The sequence below is a fragment of the Bombina bombina genome, chromosome 1 (assembly GCF_027579735.1).
Source record: "Bombina bombina isolate aBomBom1 chromosome 1, aBomBom1.pri, whole genome shotgun sequence".
Classification (NCBI taxonomy): domain Eukaryota; kingdom Metazoa; phylum Chordata; class Amphibia; order Anura; family Bombinatoridae; genus Bombina; species Bombina bombina.
Genome location: NC_069499.1, coordinates 1,367,772,801 through 1,367,794,568, shown reverse-complemented (window position 1 = coordinate 1,367,794,568; position 21,768 = coordinate 1,367,772,801). Strand labels below are relative to the sequence as shown.

The window sequence follows — 21,768 nt, the reverse complement described above, 5'->3', positions numbered from 1 at the left end:
AAAATCACCTAGAAATAACCCTCATTATCGACCCCATAACACCTACAGCAGCACACACAGACATGTAAATCCATTTTGTTCGACCCAGTCACATGCTAAAACACAGCCTCACACTGCGAGAAGCAATAAGGTTCAAGTGGTAAACATCTTATTGACAAAGATGTTCCCAGTAAGTAGCAGAATATACCAGCAAAAAGAATCAGACAAGAGCACTGAGGGGCCCAAATAGTAGAGGAGATTTCACCTGTTGAGAGAGGCCGGCAGCCTATACAGCTGTCCTGTGTCCGAGGAATTGTTTCCCCAGGGCAAGTTCCTTTATAATGAAAAACATGATTGTTACCACGTGCAGGCTGCACTTCGTTGGATATTCTGAAAAGCCAACCGGATACTTAAGCTAGTGGTCAGTAGCTGTGTGTATTTGATGCCAGGCAAAGAGAAATAATAAAGAAGTAATGGATTGGGTATTCTGAGAAATTATGGTAAGAGAAAGGAAACGGGTAAAAAGTCATGTTTGGATAAAAGGATTTCTTATAAGTGTTACTGGACCATTAGATTAAAACAAACAGGAGCCATGCAGGGTTTCTAACACACAGCTCCGGAAAGACAGTTTGTATCCAACCATGAGATATAAGAGAAGCAAAATGGCAGGAATAGGGTAGGGAGTCAGAGCAAAAAAACAAAAACAAAAACAAAAAAAAAACAGCTAAGGAATAGAAAGAAAATAAATATCCAAACCTACATTCAAACTCTTTGCTAGCTCATAATACCATAACTAGAATGGGGTGAACTTTTAACAATAAGCACAAAGACTTTGGAGGGGCGTAAACACACATACATTAATTAAAGGCCTAAAACACAAAGTTTTGACCATATGTAAATGTAGTTCATTGGGAAAACTTTCAAGATGTCATTACCATCAAACAGTAGACCAGAAAGAAGACAACTAAAGACAATCTGGTGGTACAAAGAAATTTAAACAAGTAAATCAGGTTTTGGGTCTCCTGGTATGTTACCTTCTCCAGCTGGACTCCTGGTGTGGCGAGAGGTATGAGACACCATAAGGAGAACTGTCCAAGTACAGATGTTAAGGAATTAAACAGGAAACAAGCTACAAGTTACGCAATAATTCAGTATAAAATCTTTACAACACTCAAAGTACAACCAAAACAAGCAACATAAATGAACACATTTTTAGGTTTATTAACAGAATTTAGTAAAAGGATATCTGGCGTATGTATCGACGCAGGGGGGAAATCATCCTGCGGGGATCTCGTTGTACACGCTCCACCAATCCATGGTGCCGTGTACTGCGGGAGTGATCAATAGGGGAGTGCAGTGGCCCCTGTTAAATAGGGAAAGAAAAATTAGCAGTGATGTGAGTGGATTCATAGGAAGTGTGGATATCGGGAACACTGAACAATTCAGATGTTGGAGCAGACAGGCAAGTTAAGTTGCTTAAGGGTACCCAAAAAGCAAATATGGATGCGAATGAGTTAGTCACATGGGCAAACCACAAAGAGCATTGTCACAGGTCAAAGAGGAAAATAGGTACACAAGACACAAAATAACACTCCACAGGCAAATCAGTCCAAGAAAGGAATTTTAAATCTGCAGATCAGATCAGTCAGCAAATAATGAGGACATTTTCTGCATCAATTTAATTTTAAAAAGTTTAATCAAAAAGTACCATTTGCTAAGGAAACTGTGACATACTATATAAGCTTACATCATCGACTGCAATCTTATTTATATAATTTTTTTTATATATAAGCCATAAACTGGAACATTATTAAACCATTCAACGTTACAATATACATTTATTAAAACATTTGTATCTAAAGTTCCTAAAAATGAGCAAAACTGTTCCTGTGTATTCACTGCTGGCTCTACACTCCCTAGTCAGCAGCCAGGTACCAACCGGCATCAATGGCTCTCCTAATGTTGGCTGTGCACTGTGTAATGTGCAGAGCTAAGAAAGATGCAGTTTTCCTTGTTATATCACAACAGCAGCACAGATAAAAACTAAAAACAGGTTGAATTCAGACAGCTGATGCCTACCTCCCTGCTCCTATTTCTTACTTCATTTTCTCATACTGAATAACCAAGATAACAAAATTATCCTCTCCAAACATCAGAAGCTGAAAATCACAGAAACAAAAACATGCTGCTCTTTCAAATAAGCACCTAAAAGATTTGCATGTAGAAGTGCAAAAGTTCCACTTATGTCTGACTGCTGTTTGTTCCATACATTATATAATGATATAACAACGAACCGTGAAAGAACAGTAAAAAAACACTGAAGAGGACACAAGCTAAGACTGTAAAGAAGTAAGACACACTACAGAACAGTTAGAAATGCTGAGCACTCATGCAAGGAACACGGAAGACTGTTACACAGAAGCAGAAATTTCACCTGAAATTCATTTGTGCCGCTGCTAATTTGATTAACATTAGGAAGGGAACCTCCATAGTAAGATCCACGCATATGAGCCATCCTCAGCTTTTGCACCTGTAACTGCCAAAAAGAGAGTCAGCTCAGTGTCACAACATGATACAGAAACACAGGTAATTGAGACAAAGCCATCGGCAAAAAATAGATTCATTAAACAAACAATCAAGAAACTAAACAGCACAAAGGCATCAACAATGTTAATGTTTTTTTATTATTATTATTATTACTTACTGAAAAACATGTCAGCAGAGGAACAAAAGGCACCGAGTATAATATATTCTAATAAGTCAGTTTTTAGCAAGCTAATTAAAGGGACAGTCTACAATAGATTTTTTTTATTGTTTTAAGAGCTAGTCCCTTTATTACCCATTCCCCAGTTTTGCATAACCAACAGTTAGTTATATTATACTTTTTACCTCTGTGATCACCTTGTATCTAAGCATCTTCTGACAGCCCCCTGATCACTTGACTTTTTATTTATTATCTATTTACTTGCATTTAAAGTGAAGGTCCATTTTGATGAATTAGTGAACGGTTTTTAATAATCCTATTAAAAACAAGGGCACTTTAATTCATCAAAATTGACATTTCACTGTTGTCTTCAAAAACTTACCTTTTAATCCTGAATGCCGCTCCAGCGATTTCCCCGGCCGTCGGAAGCCTCTGCCGACATCAGAAATGACTAATCAGGCTTCCTCCAATCACAGCTTCCACCCCGGGGGAATCTTGGCCTGATGCAACATTGTGATCGGAGGAAGCCGGATTCGTCATTTTGGACCCACGAAGACGGCTTGCGACAGGCGGAGGAAGTGCTGGAGCGGCTGCCAGTATTAAAAGGTAAGATTTTGAAGAAAACCGTGAAATGTCAATTTTGATTTTAGGTTTATTAAAAACCTGGCACTAATTCATCAAAATGGAACTTCACTTTAAGTAGTGTGTTGTGCTTAATCTTAAATAACTCCTCGGGCGTGAACACAATGTTAGCTATATGGCCCACATGAACTAGCAGTCTTCTGTTCTGAAAAGCAAATATAAAAGCATGTGATTAAGAGGCTGCCTATAGAGCCTTTGAAACAGGCAGAAATGTAGAGGTTTAAATGTTATAAAGTATATTAAAGGGCCATAATACCCAAATGTTTAAACACTTGAAAGTGATGCAGCATAGCTGTAAAAATCTGACTAGAAAATATCTCTTGAACATCTCTATGTAAAAAAGAAAGATATTTTACCTAAAAAGTTCCTCAGTAGCCACCTCCTATTGTAAAGGAATTCTAAGCAGCATTTTAGTGTGTCTGTCCTGGGACATCTTAGGGGATGAGCCTCGTGAACTCTCATATTATTTCACCAATCAGGTAAAGGAAGCTTACTATGAAATCTCATGAGAGTTAAGTCAAATCTCATGAGATCACAGTAAGAATTCATGACCTCAGCACTGCTGATGCTGATTGGCTGCTGTTCATTTCTTCATTTTTTTTATTTTCACCTGCAGCTGGGAGCAGGTGAAGTATAACTTTTTACACAGAACTTACTCTGCTGAGCTGAGGAGATTGTGAGGTAAAATATCTTCCTTTTTTACATAGAGATGCTCAGGTGATATTTTCCTGTCAGCTTTTTACAGTTATACTGCATCAGTTTCAAGTGATTTAGCATATGAGTATTATGTCCCTTTAATCTAGCTATGTTGGTTGTGCAAAGCTGGGGAATGGGTAGTAAAGGCATTATTTATCTTTTTAAACAATAACATTTTTAGTGTAGACTGTCCCTTTAAGAGACATGAAACCCATAATTTTTCTTTCAAGCATCAATTTTAAACAACTTTCAGATTTACTTCTATTATCTAATGTGCTTCATTCGCTTGGAATCCTTTGTAGAAGAAGCAGCAATGAGCTACAGGGAGCTAGCGGATCACATATGTGCAGCCACCAATCACCATCTTGGAACCTGTAGTGCATTGCTGTTCTTGAGCCTAGTTGTGTTTTTACATAAAGCATACTAAGAACAAAGTAAATTAGAAAGTTTAAAGATGTATACTCTATCTCAGTGCTTTCCAAACTGTGTGTTGTGACAGTGTGTAGGTGTGTCCCTGCTTCAACACAAATTTTTGGGAATTTAACTTTTTTTTTAAGTTTCCGACTTTCTGCCTGTCTGCTATGCATATCACGTGGTTGACACCTAGTGGGTCACAGATCATCTTAACATATTGGCGCAGCGGGAACTAAAACTATTCCAATTGGCGGCTTTGGCACCACATTGGCTCCTGACTGCACATGAAGTCTACTCAATCGGCTTGTGACTGCATGTGTAGTTAGTGACTGGTACAGCAGTGCGTTTGCAGCGCGGGCAGTAGTCAGACTCGCAGAGCTCTGAGGGTGGCAGCTTAAACTCTGAGCTGAAGTCGGAAGTCAAAGTGTGTTTTTTTTTGCTGCTAGCTCCCAGTAGTGCATTGCTGCTCCTGCTCTTGATATGTGGATAGGAAGTGGAAGCTTAAAAAATGCGAGTGTCTTTATCTAATATTCCACCAAATATTCAGAAACTGTGTTCATCCTATTAAAATAGTAAGTAGCTATTGGTGTTAAACTTTTTTTTCATTCTTGCACTTACATACTGTTACTTGTAAATACATTTCGTTATTATATAATTTATGTATGTGTCCGTATCTCTTAAAACAAGTTAGTTTAACCTCCTGTTTGCTAGTACAACTGAATTACTGTGTCGGGAAATGATGTAGGTCTAAAAAGTGTGTCACCAACATGAAAAGTTTGGAAAGCTCTGCTCTATCTAAATCATTTAAGTTACATTTTTACTTCTCTTTAAAGAGCAAATCATCATTCCTCTGAGGAAGCGTTCGTGAAACGCACGTCAGGGGTCCGGCAGGGGCAGCTTAGTCTCTCCTGTTGTTTTGTTTTTAATGTGCTTACTCTTGTGGAAAATAGATTAAGAAGTGGTTTAATTTATGTCCTCCAATCCTTTACTATCATATAATAATATTAATGCAGCCCTCGGATTGTAAGGGCTTAGTTAATTCTAATTTAAAAATGGATTGGGGATATTGAATAGTGAACTTACATATCTAATAGCTATTATGCAAACCACAGAGTTTAAGTGGTTTTAATTCACAGCCTTTGCTACTGAATGAGTGAGAGTTCCTTAGTTAACTTAAAGGGACAGTCAACCCAAAAATTACTGTTACTTATTTAGATTAGTTAATTAACAATCTTTACATCAAACTCTAGCCCAATTTTCTTCTAAATAAACTTTGGCAGAAAATACACTTACTAGATCTCATCTGAATGTTTTGAAATGGCCACCTGACTCCTCCTCTGACGTCTCCCAAAAGCTTGATCTGCAGCACTAGTACAGGAACTTCTCGTCCCTGCGCGCTCCTTTCATTCAGTTCATTGTGAAACACATATGGCACCCCCCCCTCACAGTATCTCCCCTCACTTTCAGAACGTTCTGTCTGCAGTCTGCACGAACTGGCCGATTAACACAGCTAGTGCTCTGTGATACTATTTATTTATGAGCTCTCAATGCGACAATTTGTAATTTCAACTCACGTCAAGGGGATTGTTCACCAAACTGCTTCTGTGAGAGCAAACCCCCTAAAGTGTAACTATATGCTTATGCTACACAGGGGTTACATTTCCTGGGGCCGTGTACAATGTGAGTTATATAGCACTTTCCCCTGGAAGCCAAAGTACAGCTGTGCTCACACGCAAACAGAACTACTGCTCAAACACTTTTAAATTTACTTATTGGATTTGTGCAAATTCTAGCATCTGTATATGTATCTGTATGATTTTGCCAGATAGCACACACAGATCATAAAGCTATACATTTAAATCTGTGCTTCCACTTGTTTTGATCATAATAACAACTTGACATAACGTTAGAATAATGCCTCCATGTAAGGGAAAACATTTCTCAGAGTGCACCACAGGACTTCAGACCGTGGCGTTCCCCAGAGCATCAGCGAAGCGGAGATTAGATGTGAGGCGAGAGATGAATTTGATCCGCTGCACTATAAGACGCCCATGTCTGCCCGGATTCTATTGCCGACCAGAATGAGCCCCGGCACTTCCCTAGCCCCAGAGCCCTCCACCGCCGTCAAGGATTGTCTCTCTTCCAGGGTTAGGCTAACAATGATCATAGGGGTTAGAGACTGGTTTGTTGTTCTGAAAGCCGTTTATCAGCACAAGGAATATTCTGACAACATTGACGTCTGCACCCCTGAAACAGCAGCAGATAGGCGCTTAAAAAAACATAACGCTCTTGGTGCTATACAACTCACATTGTACACGGCCCCAGGAAATGTAAATCATAGCAAATGTTTTCCCTTTCACTTACATCATAACAACATAACATAACGTTAGAATAATGCCTCCATGTAAGTGAAAGGGAAAACATTTGCTATGATTTACATTTCCTGGGGCCGTGTACAATGTGAGTTGTATAGCACCAAGAGCGTTATGTTTTTTTAAGCGCCTATCTGCTGCTGTTTCAGGGGTGCAGACGTCAATGTTGTCAGAATATTCCTTGTGCTGATAAACGGCTTTCAGAACAACAAACCAGTCTCTAACCCCTATGATCATTGTTAGCCTAACCCTGGAAGAGAGACAATCCTTGACGGCGGTGGAGGGCTCTGGGGCTAGGGAAGTGCCGGGGCTCATTCTGGTTGGCAATAGAATCCGGGCAGACATGGGTGTCTTATAGTGCAGCGGATCAAATTCATCTCTCGCCTCACATCTAATCTCCGCTTCGCTGATGCTCTGGGGAACGCCACGGTCTGAAGTCCTGTGGTGCACTCTGAGAAATGTTTTCCCTTACATGGAGGCATTATTCTAACGTTATGTCAAGTTGTTATTATGATCAAAACAAGTGGAAGCACAGATTTAAATGTATAGCTTTATGATCTATGTGTGCTATCTGGCAAAATCATACAGATACATATACAGATGCTAGAATTTGCACAAATCCAATAAGTAAATTTAAAAGTGTTTGAGCAGTAGTTCTGTTTGCGTGTGAGCACAGCTGTACTTTGGCTTCCAGGGGAAAGTGCTATATAACTCACATTGTACACGGCCCCAGGAAATGTAACCCCTGTGTAGCATAAGCATATAGTTACACTTTAGGGGGTTTGCTCTCACAGAAGCAGTTTGGTGAACAATCCCCTTGACGTGAGTTGAAATTACAAATTGTCGCATTGAGAGCTCATAAATAAATAGTATCACAGAGCACTAGCTGTGTTAATCGGCCAGTTCGTGCAGACTGCAGACAGAACGTTCTGAAAGTGAGGGGAGATACTGTGAGGGGGGGTGCCATATGTGTTTCACAATGAACTGAATGAAAGGAGCGCGCAGGGACGAGAAGTCCCTGTACTAGTGCTGCAGATCAAGCTTTTGGGAGACGTCAGAGAAGGAGGAGTCAGGTGGCCATTTCAAAACATTCAGATGAGATCTAGTAAGTGTATTTTCTGCCAAAGTTTATTTAGAAGAAAATTGGGCTAGAGTTTGATGTAAAGATTGTTAATTAACTAATCTAAATAAGTAACAGTAATTTTTGGGTTGACTGTCCCTTTAATAAACTTTAATGTATGAATGATTGGGAACGATTTAATTATTTTGAACACTTTCTGATACAAGTAGAGTTAGTTTGATAATATTTAGTGGAATTATTCTCTCTTTAAACTTTGTTGTACTCTCAGTTACAACTAGTTTGTCTAGTTGTTGTCAGTTGCTCTATTGAATAATCCACTCCAGGTTTCGCTGTTGTTATATATAAACTCAAATTCTAGTAATTAGAATACTATTATTAAAAATTAATATAGACTAAACCTGGTACCATTCTTATAACTCTACCTTCCCCTACTCCCTCCCTTTTTTTTTTTCTCTAAAGAGTCAGGAACAAGCCAAGGATCAGGAACCAGGAGGGACGTCAGACAGTCAGGTAATACACAGGAGCTCTCACAAACAGGTCTGAGACAACGCAAGGGCAAAGCATACTGAACAGAGGCCCTTTAAATAGTGATGACATCACAATTCTGAGACTGCATCCTGTCTCACACTGATGATGTACATCAGTCTGGCCATAAAAGGAAGTACAGGAATTGAGCAGCACCACACAGTATGCACCAGAGTCAGCAACAGAGGTGAGTAAAATGGTTGCCAGCAGCACAAGGCAAACAAAACAGGAAAAACCCCTGACACATGCTCTACATGTGTAGCATAGATAAAAACCAGAAATCTTTTTTCCTGATAAATCAGTGTCTACCAATTTCTTTATTCCTTTCTTTTATTTTAAATCACTTGGGGCTATCACTTGATTTCAAGTTCATTGCCCTCTTAAATAAAAATGTTGGTTTTGGTGTTAACTTGTCACCTATTATAGGATCTGCTCTGAGCAGATGCCAGTGTTTATTTATTATCTTCCTTATTATCCCATGATCTGCATTGTAGTTTGTAATGAATGGTACTTTTAGGGCAGTAGTGGTTTATATTTCAACATCCGATTTATTTTTGTATTTAAGGAGACTTTTGCTTTCAATATTCTTTGCTTTTGTTACTGTTGCATTATTGAACTGTTCACCTTTATATCCTCTTACATTAAATTTCTCTATTAGGGTTATGGCCTGACTTCCAAAGTCTTCTGTACAAGAACAGTTTCTCGTACACATGGTCACATGGGAGACAGCGGACATACTGTGGCATAACGCTGTGAGGAGCATTAGTAATCTAGCTTGTGTTTAACAGGAGTAACGGGAGACCAGGCACACCCCTTAAAAGGATTCACTGGACGAGAGCCACATTCTAGAAAAGTACTCCGAAGAATACTGAACTTTTATATGTGCAATAAACGGATAATATCCGAGTGAGTCCCATATCACACTAAGACTGTTTGCTCGATCCGTTGTGTGTTAACAAACACTTGCCATACGTTTAGACTTAATTTATCAAAGTTAAGAGTTAAGGTGGTATAAGTTATCCTATAATTAGATCAAGTAGGTCTCATGCACTATATTGCACAGATAACTATCAAATGTTTTTGTGTACATACTGCTGCTAATATATAAGCAGCCTTTATGCTATATTCCAATATACATTGTTGTGTCAAAGATTTAAGGGAGACGTCCCGGTTTTATAATTTTTTGGATAATATATACATATTTGAATTGTCTCAAATTTCTTTTGTATTTCTAACCTATGTGGTTTTAGAATATTTGAATGCGTATTTTGGTATCTTAGGCTTTTTATAGCGGCCTCCTAATATATTTTCGATTTCTGTAGCAACAAACTTTTTATGTTTTACATGTGTCTATTAGCTAATGACATAGTGCATCAGCTAAGACACAACTCCCCACAAATATAAACATCGAATTTAACAGCAGATAAGAACAAGGCCCATCAAATTTGCCAATATTTTCTTCTGAAGTGTAAGCTTTAAAGGTCCCAAATAAACTACAAAATTATCATGGACTAAATTAATCTAATTAGGGATGCACCGAAATTTCGGCCGCAGAAAGTGTCAGCCGAAAATGGCATTTTTGGCTATTTCGGTTTTCGGTTATTTTGCCTGTTATTTTCGGTAAAATTGTGTAGCATGTTTCAAATTTGATGCTAGCCTCTAGCTGCTGTTTAAGTTTATTACTTGACTTACTGTTCTGCATATAATGAGTTTTCTAGGACTATACTTTATTTGGATAATTGCTGTTACGGTTACCCTTAGTCTCGCTGAGAGATGGACCGCTTAGTAGCCTGGATCCCTATTGCTAAAGAGGGGAGAAGCTGCTTTCCATAGTATTCTATATGAGTCTCGCAAATATAGAATAATCTCCCTTAGCTGCAGTACAGCTAGGATACCCTTCTGCCCACAAAAACGAGTCAACGCTGCGATTGAGGGTCAAACAAGAACTCAGGACTGGGATGCCCAGCCTGCTTTTTATTAAGGTTACATGCACACAGGGCACTCCCAGGGGGAGAGGGGGGGAAGCACAAAATCCCCCATCACACATTTAGATAGAGAGCACTGTCCTTTGACAGGCCACAATAGGATTACAGTACTTAAGATAACAAGTTTACAAGTTCATCTTATCAATTAGCAGTCTGGCTCCAGAGGTGATTAGACAATAGTTTCTAAAAGCTGAAAAAAAAGTTAACTCTTTATGAAATGATACTTGTTACGGTTTTCTTGGAGCCCTTCTTAGGCGCTGGCTTGGCTGGTTCAGGCATTGCTGCTGGGAAATAAGCTCTTCACAACAAAATAACTAATGCTTCTGTAACAGTGCTCCCTTTCTGTGGAACACTCTGGCAGACACAGTCTGACCCCTTTTCGGGGCAGACTAAGGCTGTCCAGACCGCTGGTTATGCGGGGCTGAGGTCGGTTTGTCTGGACAACCCGTCGGCGTTGCCATTCTGTTTCCCAGGTCTGTAAGTAATGGTGAAATTGAAGGGTTGCAACGATAAGCTCCAACGTAATAGCCTGCCGTTATCTCCAGAGACCCGGTTCAGCCACACCAACGGGTTATGGTCGGTGACCAGGGTGAACTCCTGACCATATAAATAGGGAGTCAATTTCTTTAATGCCCACACCAAAGCCAAACACTCCTTTTCGACCGCTGCATAGCTGACTTCGCGGGGCAGGAGCTTCCGGCTGATGTAGGCAACTGGATGCTCCCCTCCATCTTCGCCTACTTGGCTGAGGACGGCTCCCAGCCCGAACATGGAAGCATCTGTATGGACGATAAAACGTTTGTTAAGGGCTGGGGCCGCCAAGACAGGAGCGTTAATTAGAGCATTTTTGAGAGCCTGGAAAGCCATTTCACAGTGGGGAGACCACAGGACCTGTCGAGGTAAGTTCTTCTTGGTCAAGTCAGTCAGGGGTTTGGCAAGTGTGCTGTAGTCTGGTACGAACCGTCTATAGTACCCTGCCGTGCCCAGGAAGGCTAGGACCTGAGTCTTAGTGATGGGGGTGGGCCAATTGGCGACAGCTTCTATCTTGGCCGGCTCTGGTCGCTGCTTTCCACACCCCACCCGGTGACCCAGGTACTGTACCTCGGCCATCCCAAAGTGGCATTTTTCTGGCTTCAGAGTCAGGCCAGCAGCCCGGATCTGATCCAGAACCATTCCTACATGAGCTAAGTGGTCCTCCCAGGACTCACTGTGGATCGCTATGTCGTCCAGGTAGGCGCAAGCAAAACTCTGGAAGCCATCCAGGAGCCTATCCACCAAGCGCTGGAATGTAGCTGGGGCATTCTTCATCCCAAACGGCATTACCCTAAACTGATATAAGCCGAATGGGGTGACGAATGCCGACTTGGGGATAGCCTCCGGGGCCAGGGGAATCTGCCAGTAACCTTTGCAGAGGTCAATAGTGGTCAGGTAATTTCCCCTGGCTATACGATCGAGTAGCTCGTCTACCCTGGGCATAGGGTAAGCGTCCGTCACGGTTTTTTCATTGAGCCTCCGATAGTCTACGCAGAACCGGGTGGTCCCATCTTTCTTGGGCACCAAGACAACTGGGGAGGCCCAGGGACTATCGGAGGGCTCAATTACCCTGAGCTGGAGCATCTCATCGATCTCCTTCTTCATTCCTGTCCTAACTGCTTCGGGGATTCGGTACGGAGCCTGGCGCAAGGGAGCTTGTCCCGGAGTATCTACCTGGTGGGTGGTTAAAGTAGTGTACCCTGGCTTCGGGGAGAAGGTGAGGTGTTTGGACTGGAGGAGTTGGCTGAGCTGCTCCCTTTCAGTGGGGCTAAGTCGGTCTCCTATCTGAACCTGAGCCACTATACCTGTGGGGAGACTCTTTTCTAATAGGTCTGGAATGGGTAGACTGTCGGGGTCTTCCTGAGGGGAACAACATACGGCCGTCACGTTCTCTGGTCGCTCAAAATATTCCTTGAGCATGTTTACATGGAATGTCTTTCTAAGATTGTTGTCATGGCAGCTAGCTATCACATAAGTGGTGTCTCCCCTTTTCTCTACGATCTGGTAGGGACCCTGCCAGGACGCCTGCAATTTGTCTGTCTTCACCGGCTTAAGTACTAACACCTTTTGTCCTATGGTGAAGATTCTCTTTCGGGCCCCCCGATCGTACCATACTTTCTGTCTTCTCTGGGCCAACTGGATATTAGCCCGCACGGATTTGGCTAATTGCTCCATTCGGTCCCTGAGTTCCAGCACGTATGGCACAATGGGGACACCGTCAGCCTCCATCTCTCCCTCCCAGTGCTCCCGGATCAGGTTTAGGGGTCCCCGTACCTTTCTTCCGTAGAGCAACTCGAAGGGAGAGAACCCTGTCGTTTCCTGGGGCACCTCCCGATAAGCAAATAGGAGGTGCGGCAGGAAGCGTTCCCAGTCTCGGTATTCCTGAGTGAACGTCTTGAGCATTTGCTTGAGGGTCCCATTGAACCTCTCACACAGCCCGTTCGTCTGGGGGTGGTATGGGGAGCTCAGGAGGGACTTAATTTTGCAAACCTGCCAGAGTTGTTGGGTCAATTCAGCCGTAAATTGGGTGCCTCGGTCGGATAGGATTTCTTTTGGAAATCCTACCCGGGAGAACACCTGTACTAGTGCATTCGCTACCGTATCCGCTTGTATGTTGGATAGGGCGACAGCCTCTGGGTACCTGGTAGCGTAGTCCACTACGGTAAGAATGTAGCGCTTACCGGAGGGACTAGGGGTAGCCAGTGGTCCCACTAGGTCAATAGCAACCCGGCTGAAGGGTTCCTCTACAATGGGCATATTTACTAGATGGGCTTTAGGGTGATCGCCTCGCCTTCCTACTCGTTGACACACATCGCAGGTGTTACAGTAAGTTCTAACGTCAGCGTGCACCCCTGGCCAAAAGAACGTGTGAGTAATGCGGTGTAGGGTACGGGTTATGGCTAGGTGGCCTGCTAAGGGGATGTCATGGCCTATCTTGAGGATTTCTTGACGGTATTTGTGGGGCACTACCAGCTGTCGCCTACGCTGTCCCCTTTTCTCTGTCCAGCGGTATATTTTCCCTTTTTCCCATAAGAATGTTTCGTTATCTGCCCCGCCCCCTCCGGTCTCTGCTCGTTCCCGGTACTTTTGTAAAGTCGGGTCAGTCTTAGACTCTGTCTCGAAAGCATCTGGGGTGTCCCAGGGTATGGGGCCTAACATGTCAGGCAAGGTCGGGGTAGGTCTTACCTGTGTCTCCCGCACTGGTGAGAGCTCTCGCTCCATCCGGGCTTGGGCCCGTGTAGTCACTGGGTCCGCCTCGTTGTTGCATACTGGAGCATAGGCAGAAGTCATGGGGCCCAAATCGTTGCCCAGTAGTACTTCGGCAGGTAAATTATCCATTATGCCCACGTTCACAGCCCCCTTTCCCGCTCCCCAATCAAGATGCACTTGAGCTGTTGGAATTTTGTACACATCCCCCCCCGCCACTCTAACGGCCACAGTCTGTCCGGATCGCTTGTGCTCTGGCACCAAATGACTCTGTACCAGCGTGATAGTAGCCCCTGTGTCTCTCAATCCCTCTGTAGATCGCCCCTCGAGCCATACCTTCTGCCGATGGTGCTGGCGGTTATCTGAGGCAGCATATACAGGGTCCACCTCGTGAAGCGGCCCCACATATCCCTCCATAGGGGCCTCTTGGTTAACACAGAGGGCCCGGGCCGGACGATAGGACCCAGAGGGGTAATTGTAATTCCTGGGTGTCTGGTGCGTATTAAGGGGGCAGCTAGCCATGAAATGCCCTGGTTGCTTGCATCGGTGGCAAGTCGGTCTGGGACGCTCAGAGCTGTTATTGTGTGGTCCTGAGTGTCGGACGGGCCCTGTGGGCACCGGGGCTCGGAATTCAGCACGAGGGGGTGCACGGTAAACCTCTCTGGGTTCGACCCGTGCTGGAGCTCGGTAGTTCATGGGTTCGTGAAGACGGGAGTCATAATGTTCATCGGCCAATTTGGCTGCTTCTTCTAAGGTAGAAGGCCGCCTGTCTCGCAGCCATTCCTTCCCTTGCTGTTCCATGCCATTATAAAAATGTTCTAAGAGAAACAATTGTAAAATTTCCTCCCCAGTCACCGCTTTACTTCCGCTCAGCCAGTGATTTGCCGCTCTCCGCATTCGGTGCGCCCATTCCATATGGGTATCGTTAGGCTTCTTTTTCGTGCCCCGAAACTGTCGGCGATACGTGTCCGGAGTTACAGCGTACCGTCGCAACAGTGTCTCCTTAACTAGCTCATACTGTGTCACTTCCTCAGCACCCAGAGTACGAAAGGCTTCCAGGGCTCGCCCGGATAGTTTCCCAGACAATATCGTGGGCCACTCTCTGTTGGGAATCTGGTGCAGGGCACATTGCCTTTCGAAGTCCGCCAAATATTCATCAATCCCTGTCTCGCTCTCTAGGAAGGGTCGAAATGCCGCATAGGGTATCTTGGGCCTCCCAGCATTTTCGACAGGGATGATTACCTGCGGGGCTTCAGCATTGCGGTGTGCGTTCGCTAGGTTGAGTTCGTGGGCTCGAGTCTCTCGTATATCCTCGTCCGCCTCCGCCATCAACTGCTGTACCAATTCCATGGAGGGGTTCGGCCCGTATAATGAGAGCCTTTCCCGAACAATCCTGGTTTTTTCGTCACTAATCGTGGTCGGTGTTTCCGCCATTGTGAAGCTCTGATCCAGTTCGGTCAATTCTGCGATCAGCTCTCTCCTCGGCCGGTTGCTGGCGTACCCCCCTCTGCTTTCAAGTAAATCCTTTAGGGTTGTACGCTTCAATTTTTCGTAAGCGCTCTCCATCCGTTCTGTACCTCTCCTAGGAAATCCAGGAAAATCCCGCCGCTGCCGCCAAATGTTACGGTTACCCTTAGTCTCGCTGAGAGATGGACCGCTTAGTAGCCTGGATCCCTATTGCTAAAGAGGGGAGAAGCTGCTTTCCATAGTATTCTATATGAGTCTCGCAAATATAGAATAATCTCCCTTAGCTGCAGTACAGCTAGGATACCCTTCTGCCCACAAAAACGAGTCAACGCTGCGATTGAGGGTCAAACAAGAACTCAGGACTGGGATGCCCAGCCTGCTTTTTATTAAGGTTACATGCACACAGGGCACTCCCAGGGGGAGAGGGGGGGAAGCACAAAATCCCCCATCACACATTTAGATAGAGAGCACTGTCCTTTGACAGGCCACAATAGGATTACAGTACTTAAGATAACAAGTTTACAAGTTCATCTTATCAATTAGCAGTCTGGCTCCAGAGGTGATTAGACAATAGTTTCTAAAAGCTGAAAAAAAAGTTAACTCTTTATGAAATGATACTTGTTACGGTTTTCTTGGAGCCCTTCTTAGGCGCTGGCTTGGCTGGTTCAGGCATTGCTGCTGGGAAATAAGCTCTTCACAACAAAATAACTAATGCTTCTGTAACAATTGCAAAAAAAAAAAAAAAAAACTTAAATATGATTTTGTTACATAGAACTAAATGAAGAATAATACAGTATATTGATATTTATAATTGTTTTAAGTAGGGATGCACCAAAATTTTGGTCGCCGAAAATTGCATTTTTTGCCTGTTTTTTTTTTTCTTGGTAAAATTATTGTGTAGCATATTATTGTTTTAAGATATTTTCTCTTGTAAGGTGTATCCAGTCCACGGATTCATCCATTACTTGTGGGATATTCTCCTTCCCAACAGGAAGCTGCAAGAGGATCATCCACAGCAGAGCTGTCTATATAGCTCCTTCCCTAACTGCCACCCCCAGTCATTCTCTTGCAGCTCTCGACAAGGGAAGTAGCTAGAGAGATGTGGTGAATTAATGTAGTTTATCTTCAATCAAAAGTTTATTATTTTCAAATGGTACCGGAGTTGTACTATTTTAGCCTCAGCAGAAAGTTGAAGAAGAGACTGCCTGAGGTTTTTGATGATCTTAGCGGTTTGTAACTAAGATCCACTGCTGTTCTCACACATAACTGAAGAGATGGGTAACTTCAGCTGGGGGAATAGCGTGCAGGATTACCTGCTCTGAGGTATGTGCAGTTTTAAATTTTTCTAGAGAGATGATGAGCTAGAAAATGCTGACAGTGCCTGATGTATTTAAAGTAAGCCTGATTACAGTGATTTAATAACGACTGGTATCATGCTTGCTGTAAAGGGTAATATTTTTGTAATTTACCCTCATTACTTAATAGATATAACGTTTGCTTGATGTATATAAACGTTTATTACAAATGGTGATAAAACTTTATTCGGGGGCCCAGTTTTTCAACATGGCTGACTAGATTTTGCCTAGGGATAGTTTTTTAAAGGCCCTCTCACTGTGAGTACATGTTGGGAGGGGCCTACTTTGGCGCCTTAATTGCGCAGTCGTTTTTGCAGCTTGAGACATCCAGCTTCCCTGAAGGAGTCCCCTGACATATAGGACCCCTCTAAAGGGTTTTTGTGCCTTCCAAAGTTGTTGTATGGGCAGGTAGGAGCCACAGTAGAGCTGTGGCAGTTAGTTGTGACTGTTTAAAAACGGTTATATCGTTTTTTTGATCCGGTTTTGAAACTAAGGGGTTAATCATCCATTTGCAAGTGAGTGCAATGCTATTTCAGTCTATTATACACACTGTAAAAATTTCATACAATTTACTGCTTTTTTCACTGTTTTGCAGTTTCTGTGATTGTTTCTTTTCTCTTAAAGGCACAGTACCGTTTTTATTTTTTGCTTGTTCACAGTTATTAAAGTGTTTTCCAAGCCTGCTGGTCTCATTACTAGTCTGTTTAAACATGTCTGACATAGAGGAAACTCATTGTTCATTATGTTTAGAAGCCATTGTGGAACCCCCTCTTAGAATGTGTACCAAATGCACTTATTTTACTATAGATTACAAAGACCATATTCTGGCTTTAAAAAAAATGTATCACCAGATGAAATTGACAAGGAGGAAGTTATGACGTCTAACTCCCCCCACGTGTAAGAACCTATAACTCCCGCTCAGGGGACGCCAAGTACATCTAGCGCGCCCATTGCGTATACCTTACAAGACATGGCGGCAGTTATGAATCATACCCTTACAGAGGTATTATCTAAACTGCCAGGATTGCAAGGAAAGCGAGACAGCTCTGGGACTAGAATAAATACAGAGCTCTCTGACGCTTTGGTGGCTATGTCTGATACACCCTCACAATGTACTGAAGCAGGGGAGCTTCAATCTGTGGGCGATTTTTCTGATTCAGGGAAGATATTTCAACCTGATTCTGATATGTCTACATTTAAATTTAAGCTTGAGCACCTCCGCATATTGCTCAGGGAGGTCTTAGCAACTCTGGACGACTGTGACGCTATTGTAGTCCCAGAGAAATTATGTAGATTGGATAAATACTATGCAGTACCTACTTACACTGATGTTTTTCCAATCCCTAAGAGGTTTTCTCAAATTATTACTAAGGAATGGGATAGACCAGGTGTACCGTTCTCTCCCCCTCCTGTTTTTAAGAAGATGTTTCCTATAGACGCCGCTACACGGGACTTGTGGCAGACGGTCCCTAAGGTGGAGGGAGCAGTTTCTACTCTAGCTAAGCGTACCACTATCCCTGTCGAGGGACAGTTGTGCTTTTCTAGATCCAATGGACAAAAAATTAGAGGGTTACCTTAAGAAATTTTTTATTTAACAAGGTTTTATTCTCCAGCCTCTTGCATGCATTGCCCCAGTCAGTGCTGCTGCGGCTCTCTGGTTTGAATCTCTAGAGGAGGCTCTACAGGTTGAAATCCTGTTGGAAGATATTATTGACAAGCTTAAAGGGACACTGAACCCAAATTTGTTCATTTGTAATTCAGAAAGAGCATGCAATTTTAAGCAACTTTCTAATTTACTCCTATTATCAATTTTTCTTCGTTCTCTTGCTATCATTATTTGAAAAAGAAGGCATCTAAGTTTTTTTTTGTTTCAGTACTCTGGACAGCACTTTTTTATTGGTGGATGAATGTATCCACCAATCAGCAAGGACAACCCAGGTTGTTCACCAAAAATGGGCCGGCATCTAAACTTACATTCTTGCATTTCAAATAAAGATACCAAGAGAATGAAGAAAATTTGATAATAGGAGTAAATTCGAAATTTGCATAAAATTTCATGCTCAATCTGAATCACAAAATTAAATTTTTGGGTACAGTGTCCCTTTAAGGCCCTTAAGCTAGCCAATTCATTTGTTTCTGACGCCGTTGTTCATTTAACCAAGCTAACGGCTAAAAATTCAGGTTTTGCTATTCAGGCGCGTAGGGCGCTATGGCTTAAATCCTGGTCAGCTGACGTGACTTCAAAGTCTAAACTTCTCAACATTCCCTTCAAAGGACAGACCCTATTCGGGCCTAGACTGAAGGAGATCATTTCTGACATCACTGGAGGAAAAGGTCACGCCTTCCTCAAGACAGGTCCAACAAATTAAGGACCAAACAGTGTAGTTTTCGGCCCTTTCGAAACTTCAAGAGTGGCGCAGCTTCAACTTCCTCTAACACAAAACAAGAGGGAACTTTTGCCCAGTCTAAGCCGGTCTGGAGACCTAACCAGGCTTGGAACAAGGGGAAACAGGCCAAAAAGCCTGCTGCTGCCTCTAAGACAGCATGAAGGAGCAGCCCCCGATCCGGAAACGGATCTAGTAGGGGGCAGACTCTCTCTTCGCCCAGGCCTGGGCAAGAGATGTCCAAGATCCCTGGGCATTGGAAATTGTGTCCAAGGGTTATCTTCTGGAATTCAAAACCTCTCCCCCAAAAGGGAGACTTCATCTCTCACATTTATCTGCAAACCAGATAAAGAGAGAGGCATTTCTTACATTGTGTTCAAGACCTCCTAGTTATGGGAGTGATCCACCCAGTTCCGCAGGAGGAACAGGGGTAGGGCTTCTATTCAAATCTGTTTGTGGTTCCCAAGAAAGAGGGAACATTCAGACCAATCTTAGATCTCAAGATCTTAAACAAATTTCTCAGAGTTCCATCCTTCAAGATGGAGACTATTCGAACCATCCTTCCTATGATCCAGGAGGGTCAATATATGACTACCGTAGACTTAAAGGATGCTCATCTGCACATCCCGATACACAAAGATCATCATTGTTTTCTCCGGTTTGCCTTTCTAGACAGGCACTACCAGTTTGTGGCTCTTCCCTTCGGGTTGGCCACAGCACCAAGAATCTTTACGAAGGTTCTAGGGTCCCTCCTAGCGGTACTTAGGCGGCGGGGTATAGCAGTAGCCCCTTACTTAGACGACATTCTGATACAGGCATCGACTTTTCAAATCGCAAGGTCCCATACGAACATTGTTCTGGCATTTCTGAGGTCCCATGGGTGGAAGGTGAATGAAGAAAAGAGTTCTCTATCACCTCTAACAAGAGTATCATTCCTAGAGACTCTGATAGATTCGGTAGAAATGAAGATTTACCTAACGAAGGCCAGATTGTCAAAACTTCTAGACTCTTGCCGTGTTCTTTATTCCACTTCTCGTCCTTCAGTGGCTCAGTGTATGGAAGTAATCGGCTTAATGGTAGCGGCAATGGACATAGTACTGTTTGCCCGCCTACATCTCAGACCACTGCAACTTTGCATGCTCAGTCAGTGGAATGGGGATTAAACAGATTTGTCCCCTGTACTAAATCTGGATCAAGAAACCAGGGATTCTCTTCTCTGGTGGCTATTTCAGCTCCATCTGTCCAAGGGGATGAGCTTCCGCAGGCCAAATTGGACTATAGTAACGACAGATGCCAGCCTTCTGGGCTGGGGTGCAGTCTGGAACTCCCTGAAGGCTCAGGGCTCGTGGACTCAGGAGGAGGCACTCCTTCCTATAAACATTCTGGAACTAAGAGCAATTTTCAATGCTCTTCAAGCGTGGCCTCAGCTAGCTGGTGTCAGGTTCATCAGATTTCAGTCTGACAATATCACGACTGTAGCCTACATCAACCATCAGGGGGGGAACAAGGAGTTCCCTAGCAATGTTGGAGGTTTCAAAGATAATTCTATAGGCAGAGGTTCACTCTTGCCATCTATCAGCTATCCATATCCCAGGAGTCGAGAACTGGGAGGCGGATTTTCTAAGTCGGCAGACTTTTCATCCGGGAGAATGGGAATTCCATCCGGAGGCATTTGCTCAGTTGATTCAACTTTGGGGCAAACCAGAACTGGATCTCACGGCGTCTCGCCAGAACGCCAAGCTTCCTTGTTACGGGACCAAGTCCAGGGACCCCAAGGCAACGCTGATAGATGCTCTAGCAGCGCCTTGGTCCTTCAACCTGGCTTATGTTTTTCCACCGTTTCCTCTGCTCCCTCGTCTGATTGCCAAGATCAAGCAGGAGAGAGCTTCAGTGATTTTAATAGCACCTGCGTGGCCACGCAGGACTTGGTATGCAGACCTGGTGGACATGTCATCCTGTCCACAATGGACTCTGCCGCTGAGGCAGGACCTTCTACTTCAGGGTCCTTTCAACCATCCAAACCTAATTTCTCTGCGTCTGACTGCTTGGAGATTGAACGCTTGATTTTATCAAAGCGTGGTTTCTCTGAATCGGTCATTGATACCTTAATTCAGGCTCGAAAGCCGGTTACCAGGAAAATCTATCATAAGATATGGTGTAAATATCTTCATTGGTGTGAATCCAAGGGTTACTCATGGAGTAAGGTCAGGATTCCTAGAATATTATCTTTTCTCCAAGAAGGATTGGAGAAGGGATTATCGGCTAGTTCCTTAAAGGGACAGATTTCTGCTCTGTCTATTCTTTTGCACAAGCGTCTGGCTAATACTCCAGACGTTCAGGCGTTTTGTCAGGCTTTAGTTAGAATCAAGCCTGTGTTTAAACCTGTTGCTCCGCCATGGAGTCTAAATTTAGTTCTTAAAGTTCTTCAAGGGGTTCCGTTTGAACCTTTGCATTCCATAGATATAAAGCTGTTGTCTTGGAAAGTTCTGTTTTTGGTAGCTATCTCCTCGGCTCGACGAGTTTCGGAGTTATCGGCTTTACAATGTGATTCTCCTTATCTCATTTTCCATGCTGATAAGGTAGTGTTGCGTACCAAACCTGGGTTTCTTCCTAAGGTAGTATCTAATAAGAATATCAATCAGGAGATTGTTGTTCCTTCACTATGTCCTAATCCTTCTTCAAAGAAGGAACGTCTATTACACAATCTTGATGTGGTCCGTGCTTTAAAATTCTATTTACAAGCCACTAAAGATTTTCGTCAAACATCTGCTTTGTTTGTGGTTTACTCTGGACAGAGGAGAGGCCAAAAGGCTTCGGCAACTTCTTTCTTTTTGGTTAAGAAGCATAATCCGCTTTGCTTACGAGACTGCTGGCCAGCAGCCTCCTGAGAGAATTACAGCTCATTCCCACTAGAGCAGTAGCTT

At 43.2% G+C, this 21,768-nt stretch overlaps 1 protein-coding gene across 6 annotated transcripts in view; it reads right to left on the bottom strand.

The window, feature by feature from the left end:
* CRTC2 (CREB regulated transcription coactivator 2) overlaps positions 1 to 21,768 on the bottom strand; it is a 377,120-nt gene that overhangs the window by 298,941 nt on the left and 56,411 nt on the right. For 3 of the 6 annotated variants that reach the window (XM_053704097.1, XM_053704106.1, XM_053704133.1), the window contains exons 2-5: positions 2,414 to 2,515; positions 1,226 to 1,342; positions 1,014 to 1,075; positions 245 to 313 (exon numbers count right to left, since the gene is read on the bottom strand). In XM_053704097.1, coding sequence (XP_053560072.1) covers positions 245 to 313; positions 1,014 to 1,075; positions 1,226 to 1,342; positions 2,414 to 2,515 — 350 coding nt within the window. The remainder of the gene's footprint in view (positions 1 to 244; positions 314 to 1,013; positions 1,076 to 1,225; positions 1,343 to 2,413; positions 2,516 to 21,768) is intronic. The other 3 variants (XM_053704115.1, XM_053704142.1, XM_053704124.1) reach the window with 2 other exon arrangements.